The following is a 9,893-nucleotide window of genomic DNA, read 5'->3' as shown; positions in this document are numbered from 1 at the left end:
AACATTTACCCTGCACCTCACCTCCACACAGGAACATTTACCCTGCACCTCACCTCCACACAGGAACATTTACCCTGCACCTCACCTCCACACAGGAACATTTACCCTGCACCACCACCACACAGTAACATTTACCCTGCACTCACCTCCACACAGTAACATTTACCCTGCACCTCCACACAGTAACATTTACCCTGCACCTCCACACAGAACATTTACCCTGCACCTCCACACAGTAACATTTACCCTGCACCCCACCTCCACACAGGAACATTTACCCTGCACCTCACCTCCACACAGTAACATTTACCCTGCACCTCCACACAGTAACATTTACCCTGCACCTCACCTCCACACAGGAACATTTACCCTGCACCTCACCTCCACACAGTAACATTTACCCTGCACCTCCACACAGTAACATTTACCCTGCACCTCCACACAGGAACATTTACCCTGCACCTCCACACGGTAACATTTACCCTGCACCTCCACACAGGAACATTTACCCTGCACCTCACCTCCACACAGTAACATTTACCCTGCACCTCCACACAGTAACATTTACCCTGCACCCCACCACCACACAGGAACATTTACCCTGCACCCCCACACAGGAACATTTACCCTGCACCCCACCACCACACAGGAACATTTACCCTGCACCTCACCTCCACACAGGAACATTTACCCTGCACCTCACCTCCACACAGGAACATTTACCCTGCACCCCACCTCCACACAGTAACATTTACCCTGCACCCCACCACCACACAGTAACATTTACCCTGCACCTCCACACAGGAACATTTACCCTGCACCCCACCTCCACACAGGAACATTTACCCTGCACCTCACCTCCACACAGTAACATTTACCCTGCACCTCCACACAGTAACATTTACCCTGCACCTCCACACAGTAACATTTACCCTGCACCTCCACACAGTAACATTTACCCTGCACCCCACCACCACACAGGAACATTTACCCTGCACCCCACCTCCACACAGGAACATTTACCCTGCACCCCACCACCACACAGGAACATTTACCCTGCACCTCACCACCACACAGGAACATTTACCCTGCACCTCACCTCCACACAGTAACATTTACCCTGCACCCCACCTCCACACAGTAACATTTACCCTGCACCCCACCACCACACAGTAACATTTACCCTGCACCTCCACACAGGAACATTTACCCTGCACCTCCACACAGTAACATTTACCCTGCACCTCCACACAGTAACATTTACCCTGCACCTCACCTCCACACAGGAACATTTACCCTGCACCTCCACACAGTAACATTTACCCTGCACCTCCACACAGTAACATTTACCCTGCACCCCACCTCCACACAGGAACATTTACCCTGCACCTCCACACAGTAACATTTACCCTGCACCTCCACACAGTAACATTTACCCTGCACCTCCACACAGTAACATTTACCCTGCACCTCACCTCCACACAGTAACATTTACCCTGCACCTCCACACAGGAACATTTACCCTGCACCTCACCTCCACACAGTAACATTTACCCTGCACCTCCACACAGTAACATTTACCCTGCACCCCACCTCCACACAGGAACATTTACCCTGCACCTCACCTCCCCCCCATTCAATGGACATTACAGACTGTTACCCTGCCCCCACCCCCCAATGGACATTACAGACTGTTACCCTGCCCCCCCCCCCCCCCCCCATTCAATGGACATTACAGACTGTTACCCTGCCCCCCCCCCCACCCCCCAATGGACATTACAGACTGTTACCCTGCCCCCACCATCCAATGGACATTACAGACTGTTACCCTGCCCCCCCCCCCCCCCCCCCCCCCCCCATTCAATGGACATTACAGACTGTTACCCTGCCCCCCCCCCCCCCCCCCCACCCCCCAATGGACATTACAGACTGTTACCCTGCCCCCACCATCCAATGGACATTACAGACTGTTACCCTGCCCCCCCCCCCCCCCCATTCAATGGACATTACAGACTGTTACCCTGCCCCCACCCCCCAATGGACATTACAGACTGTTACCCTGCCCCCACCACCCAATGGACATTACAGACTGTTACCCTGCCCCCACCACCCAATGGACATTACAGACTGTTACCCTGCCCCCACCACCCAATGGACATTACAGACTGTTACCCTGCCCCCACCATCCAATGGACATTACAGACTGTTACCCTGCCCCCACCCCCCAATGGACATTACAGACTGTTACCCTGCCCCCCCCCCCCCCCATTCAATGGACATTACAGACTGTTACCCTGCCCCCACCATCCAATGGACATTACAGACTGTTACCCTGCCCCCACCATCCAATGGACATTACAGACTGTTACCCTGCCCCCCCCCCCCCCCCCCCCCCCAATGGACATTACAGACTGTTACCCTTCTTAGGTGCCCGACCGGGTTTAAATGCTTTTTTCAGTTTCATTCATTTTTATTTATACATCTGTATTTATGTATTTTAGTTTTTGCTGCTAAAAGGTTTTTGTTATTGGCTGGACAACCTTATTATCATGTTTATAATGCTTCTTCACCTGCATTGCTTGCTGTTTGGGGTTTTAAACTTGGTTTCTGTACAGCACTTTGAGATATCAGCTGATGTAAGAAGGGCTATATAAATACATTTGATTTGATTCTTCGTATTCGGTGGGGGGAGCTGCAACTCAATATTAGGAAGGTGTTCCTAATATGTTGTACACACCAGAAACTGTTGAGCGTAAAAACCCAGCAGCGTTGCAGTTCTTGACAGGAACAGGTGCATCTGGCACCTACTATCATACCCCGTTCAAAGGCACTTAAATCTATTGTCTTCACCCTCTGAATGGCACATACACAATCCATCTCTCAATTGTCTCAACACTCCAAAATCTTTTTTTAACCAGTCTCTTCCCCTTCATCTACACTGATTGAAGTGGATTTAACAAGTGACATTAATGAGGGATCATAGCTTTCACCTGGATTCACCTGGTCAGTCTGGGTCATGGAAAGAGCAGGGGACCTTAATGTTTTGTACACTCAGTGTATATTTGGCACAAGGATTATGAAACATTTCCCAGTAGGATGTGGAATCAGTGTCAACATGTTTTTTGGTACATTGGAATCAGTGTAAATACATGTTTTGTACTTCGTCCTTGTGGCTTGGTGAGCTACATGTATAAAAGTGTTCCTCTTTCTCAAGCTGAACAGAACCTACAGACTACCACCTGTGATTCCTTCTCTGACAGGAACAGATTACCATGGAGAAGTTGGCCGTCCTTCTGCTTCTGAGTGCTGGCATTGCACTGGGCGACGCAAACCTGACCCAGCTCCTTGGTTTAGAACCCTTACTGAAGACTAAGGTGGAACAGACTCCTCCTGTCGAGGTTCAGGTAGCAGCAGTGCGGGAGGGGATAAAGGAAAGTTCATGTCCCTCAGACTGGCACCCATATGGATCACGCTGTTTCAAGTTTGTCAGCATTCCACAGTCATGGTCAGATTCGGAGCAAAACTGTTTGGCACTTGGTGGGAACCTAGCATCCGTGCATAACCTTTTAGAGTACCAGTTCATGCAATCACTGACAAAGGACACCAATGGTCACCTACCTGACACCTTTATTGGAGGTTTTGATGCAGTCAAGGAGGGCTTATGGATGTGGTCAGATGGGTCCAGATTTGATTACACTCACTGGAACACCGATGAGCCCAATAACACTGGAGGAAAAGAGAACTGTCTGCAGATGAACGCTGCGGGTGAGAAGCTCTGGTTTGACGTGACCTGTGAGTGGAAGATTGCATCTCTCTGTTCCAGAAGAATGTAGGCTAGGAAATGACCCAGCTACTTCAACTCCCACCTCCAGGGGTCAACAGTCTACACTTCAATACTCAAACCAAGATCTGTCACTGACTGCAGCTCACCAACATGACAAATAAAACATGTCATCACAAAAAAGCTTTCCACCTATCTAATGATTAGTTAACGAGCCATATATAACAGTTAAAAATAATGACAGAGGAATTTACAAGAGACAGCAAACAGCAAACATGTAGCTACCGAAGAAAAAAATTATTTGAAGTTCAATGCAGACTTTTATACTAAGTCATGATCTGCTGTTAGCTAGCTACTGTTTAGGTAGACTAACCTTTCATTAGCTAGCTACTGTTTAGGTAGACTAACCTTTCAGGTTAACTAACATTAGCTAAACTTGTGATGAAACTGTGTGATGTTGCTAATCCTGCTTTTGAAATTAAAGATAAATGACTCTGAATAGTTTGTTTTCTTCGTTTGCAGTTGCTTTTCAAGTTGTCATGGCACATCAGTTAGTCAATGGTGAGCTATTTTTAAACTATAATAAAGACAATCTCTCAATAACATGAACCTGCATCACTAAAAATAATTGATACATGATAAAACCTTATCATACTGTTAATATTAATTATTAATTCTCTTCCTAACAGACCATTTGTCTCTGAATTGTTTAGATGCAGGAAATTAAAGTTTTATAACTATTAACTAACATGCATTATCAGCTTTTTAAAATAATTTATTAATGCATTTTTTATGGCTTAGTAAACATGCATACAATTAATAAATACTTAGTAGATATTAAATTACTTATTTATTCAGGTTAACTAATGCATTAACTAATGTACCCTTATTGTAAAGAGTTACCGTTCCCTGTCTTTCATATCTGAGTCCATGAGGCTGAGAAATGTGACAGGGAATGAGTCCAGAGAGAGAGAGAGAGAGACAGAGAGAGAGACACAGAGAGAGAGACACACAGAGAGAGAGAGACACAGAGAGAGAGAGAGAGACACACAGAGAGAGACACACAGAGAGAGAGAGAGAGAGAGAGAGAGAGAGAGAGAGAGAGAGAGAGAGAGAGAGAGAGACATAGAGAGAGAGAGACACATAGAGAGAGAGAGACACATAGAGAGAGAGAGAGAGAGAGAGAGAGAGAGAGAGAGAGAGAGAGAGAGAGAGAGAGAGAGAGAGAGAGAGAGAGAGAGAGAGAGAGAGAGAGAGAGAGAGAGAGAGAGAGAGAGAGAGACACAGAGAGAGAGAGACACACAGAGAGAGAGAGAGAGAGACACAGAGAGAGAGAGAGACACAGAGAGAGAGAGAGACACAGAGAGAGAGAAAGAGTGTAGAGAGAGTGTAGAGTGAAACAGGGCTGCCCAATAAGCCCAACATTATTTAACATCTACATTAATGAATTGGCAAAAACATTAGAAGAATCGGCAGCACCTGGTATCACCCTACACAACACTGAAATCAAGTGTCTGCTGTACGCAGATGACCTGGTGCTGCTGTCTCCCACTAAAGAGGGGTTACAGCAGCACCTAGATCATCTTCACAGGTTCTGTCAGACTTGGGCTCTGACCGTTAACCTAAAAAAAACAAATATAATGATATTCCAAAAAAGGTCCGGAAATAAGGATGACAAATATAAATTCTATTTGGACACAGTTCTATTAGAACACACCAAAAACGACACATATCTAGGACTAAATATCAGCAACACAGGTAGCTTTCACATGGCTGTGAATGAGCTGAGAGACAAAGCAAGAAGAGCATTCTATGCCATTAAAAGGAACATCAAAATTGAAATTCCAATTAGAATCTGGCTCAAAATTTTTCAATCAGTTATAGAACCAATTGCTCTATATGGCAGTGAAGTATGGGGTCCACTCTCTAATAATGAATTTACTAAATGGGACAAACATCCAATTGAAGTATTGCATGCAGAGTTTTGCAAGACTGTATTGCAAGTACAAAGAAAAACTGCAAATAACGCATGTAGGGCAGAATTGGGCCAATATCCCCTCCTCATTCGAATAGAAAAATCATCAAATTTTACAACCATCTAAAAACAAGTGACCCTAAAACATTCCATCACACAGCTCTACAATGTCAAGAGATGAAACCAGAGAAGAGTCCCCTCAGCCAGCTGGTTCTGAGGCTCAGTTCACCAACCCAAACCAACCCCATAGAGCCTCGGGACAGCCCTCAGAAAATCTGGCCCAACCAAATCATCACAAAACAAAAAGAAAAATATATAACCTATTGGAAAGACACCACAAAAAATCAAAGTAAACTTCAATGCTATTTGGCTCTAAACAGACAGTACATGGTGGCAGACTATCTGACCACTGTGACTGATAGAAAACTGAGGAAAACATTGACTAGGTACAGACTCAGTGAGCACAGTCTGGCTATAGAGACCGGTCGTCACAGACAAACCTGGCTGCCCAGAGAGGACAGGCTGTGCTCACTCTGCTCCAGGGGAGAGGTAGAGACAGAAGTGCATTTCCTACTACACTGTGACAAATACTCAGACCTAAGAGCATATTTCTTTCCCAAAATTATAATTCAATACAAAGAATTTGAAACTATAAAAGATGAAGAAAAATTCAAATATTTATTGGGTGAAAAGCCAAAATGTGCAGTTTTGGCAGCCAAATATGTGTCCTCCTGCCACAGCCTGAGGGACAGCCAGTGAAAAATGCAAAGTAATGTTGATAATATTTCCCATTTAGCTTAGTTTTGTTTTGTCTTTCATACCAGGTCATGTGTCTTCTCAGTCATGTTGACACTGGTCTACTACTGTTGCTTTAATGTATTGTTGTTCTGATTAATATTGTTGTTGTAGCTGTTATTAATGGTAATCCCATGTCCACTACTACTATTATTATTGCTGTTAGTCCCACCATTTATTTATATATAAATATATATATATTTTGTGTATATATATACATATATATTTTATTTAAATTTTTCGATATGTATACTTTGACAATGTAAGTAATAATAACTTGCCATGTCAATAAAGTCAATTGAATTGAATTGAGAGAGAGAGAGAGAGAGAGAGAGAGAGAGAGAGAGAGAGAGAGAGAGAGAGAGAGAGAGAGAGAGAGAGAGAGAGAGAGAGAGACAGAGAGAGAGAGAGAGAGAGAGAGAGACACAGAGAGAGAGAGACACAGAGAGAGAGAGACACAGAGAGAGACACACACACACACACACACACACACACACACACACACACACACACACACACACACACACACACACACACACACACACACACACACACACACACACACACACACACACACACACACACACACACCCCTCACAGGGGATAAACAGAGAGACAGCCTGATATTTCATTCATTGTAAATCTTTAAGTCTTTAGTACCAGAATGCATACATATTACACATTATTACTGAACAATACTACATATACGTACATGATTATATGTCACTATTCTCTAATTCCTTTCTTAGAGAAAAAGGCCTGGGGAAGCCGACACCCCCATCAGTCGTATGTTTTCTTTCCAGGATAGACCTTCTTGCCTTTAGGCCCAGGTTCTGTCTTCAGGACAGAAGGGCCCATCGACGTAAATGTTCACCATGTTGGAAAAGATTTTCCACTTGTCTCATCATGTCAAGGACTTTATGATAATCTCCCCACCTAAAGCTAAAGACAGGCACAAAATAGTTGACCTCTGTGCAGGCTATGGAAAATACAGACCAACTAACTGATCTGGTGACATCTGAACTATTGAATTCATATCAACCTAAAAGTGTCACTTTGGAGTCTGGCCTATATGCCACTGAAGAGATTCTTAGGGCTTTCAAATCATCTCGCCTCCAGACTTCCTCTTCCAGTGCGTACCCAGGCAGGGATGTTCCACTCAGGGCCTGTTAGATCTGACAAGGAGCAAGTCTTATCTTAAGCCATTCTCTCATCCTCAACGCAGGAGAAAAACTCCCTGTTTTGGTTAAAAAAGGGTGCTGAGGCAGCCGTTTGTGAAAATCGTTGAATCGTCCGGTTGGAAAATGTAGCCCAAATGTCCTTCACTCATATCCAGCACACCATTAAAACAATCAGGGGCATCACAATGAATGGCTTCGATGGTTTTGTCATTGTGTTCATGACACGAAGGACACAATACACCGACAATTGGTCTAGGAGAGATGTTTTATTTATTTATTCTTTAGAGTCTTCAGTGGTTTATCTCTGTTGAGGTTTATTGGCGCACGTAGTGTTCACAGATCTTACCTATACAGAGGCATACCTACCCCGGAAATTACTGTTTCATATACAAGATACCTAAACAGCAGAGACATAAGTTCACTACAAAATCAAATGTTTTGAAATGTTCGAACACATTCCACAGTTCAACAAGGTCACAACACATCAATCACCAGGACAGTTTTATTTCAAACAGATGCTTTACTTCAAAGGAACAGCTGCACTATCAGGTTACATAAACACTCACTCCATAGGGTGAGAACATCCGGACGGGATGTCCATAAAAGGGCATAACCACGTGATACATAAACACTCACTCCATAGGGTGAGAACATCCAGACAGGATGTCCATAAAAGGGCATAACCACGTGATACATAAACACTCACTCCATAGGGTGAGAACATCCAGACAGGATGTCCATAAAAGGGCATAACCACGTGATACATAAAATAGGTCATCAATCACGTTCGAACGAATCCCGTATCCTGTATTCTCTCTCATCATATTTTCTCTGCAATGATTTTTAATTTGATGGAAACCCTAATTTGGTTTCTTATGTCGTTACAAGTTATGTCTACATTCAGTGTTAATTCTCCCTAACACTTACTGCGGAAAAAATAATAATTTTCATGCCGTATGTGCTATGTTATTTAAATGCATTAACCAGACGGAGAAAATCCCATAAGCGTTTATAGTTTCATTGGTTGGGGTAAGGGAATTCCCCATAATTTCCTGTCATAAATTTAGCCAAAACTGCCCCTACACTCACTTTTCAAATGATCAACGGCCCCACAACTACACTTCGGTATTTTTCCGCTACCCCCGAAAAATACGTACAATATGTGTGATTCAGACCACGAGAAGGATAGAAATGTCTCTAGTCTATTTTTCTATTCCTTTAATTAAGTTATGAGTTCTTTCTTTAAGGAGTTATTAAGGGTTGTAATTATACTTTGATTTGCAGTGTGTTTTTTACACATTAATCACGTTGTGAGTCTTGTGTCAAAATGGGGGAATTACCAGTCCTTTGAGGTTTTTGGATTGAAGTTTGCACACCTCGACTGATATAAAGAAGTGTATTGAGTGATATATGAAGGAGTGTATTGAGTGATATATAGAAGTGTATTGAGTGATATATGAAGGAGTGTATTGAGTGATATATGAAGGAGTGTATTCAGTTATATATACAAATGTGTTGAGTGATATATAGAAGTGTATTGAGTGATATATGAAGGAGTGTATTGAGTGATATATAGAAGTGTATTGAGTGATATATAGAAGTGTACTGAGTGATATATGAAGGAGTGTATTGAGTGATATATAGAAGTGTATTGAATGATATATAGAAGTGTATTGAGTGATATATAGAAGTGTATTGAGTGATATATAGAAGTGTATTGAGTGATATATAGAAGTGTATTGAGTGATATATAGAAGGAGTGTATTGAGTGATATATAGAAGTGTACTGAGTGATATATAGGAGTGTACTGAGTGATATATAGAAGTGTACTGAGTGATATATAGAAGTGTATTGAGTGATATATAGAAGTGTACTGAGTGATATATAGAAGTGTACTGAGTGATATATAGAAGTGTACTGAGTGATATATAGAAGTGTACTGAGTGATATATAGAAGTGTACTGAGTGATATATAGAAGTGTATTGAGTGATATATAGAAGTGTACTGAGTGATATATAGGAGTGTATTGAGTGATATATAGAAGTGTACTGAGTGATATATAGAAGTGTACTGAGTGATATATAGAAGTGTACTGAGTGATATATAGAAGTGTACTGAGTGATATATAGAAGTGTATTGAGTGATATATAGAAGTGTAC

At 42.7% G+C, this 9,893-nt stretch overlaps 1 protein-coding gene across 1 annotated transcript; it reads left to right on the top strand.

Moving 5' to 3' along the window:
- The first annotated feature begins 3,257 nt into the window (after positions 1–3,257).
- LOC120041764 (ladderlectin-like) lies at positions 3,258–3,967 on the top strand. Its single transcript, XM_038986626.1, has one exon. The coding sequence runs from the start codon at positions 3,273–3,275 to the stop codon at positions 3,831–3,833; it is 561 nt and encodes a 186-aa protein (XP_038842554.1). The 5' UTR covers positions 3,258–3,272; the 3' UTR covers positions 3,834–3,967.
- The last annotated feature ends 5,926 nt before the right edge of the window (positions 3,968–9,893 follow it).

The sequence above is a fragment of the Salvelinus namaycush genome, unplaced genomic scaffold (genome assembly GCF_016432855.1).
Source record: "Salvelinus namaycush isolate Seneca unplaced genomic scaffold, SaNama_1.0 Scaffold53, whole genome shotgun sequence".
NCBI classification, from domain to species: domain Eukaryota; kingdom Metazoa; phylum Chordata; class Actinopteri; order Salmoniformes; family Salmonidae; genus Salvelinus; species Salvelinus namaycush.
This window is presented reverse-complemented; position numbering and strand designations above follow the sequence as displayed.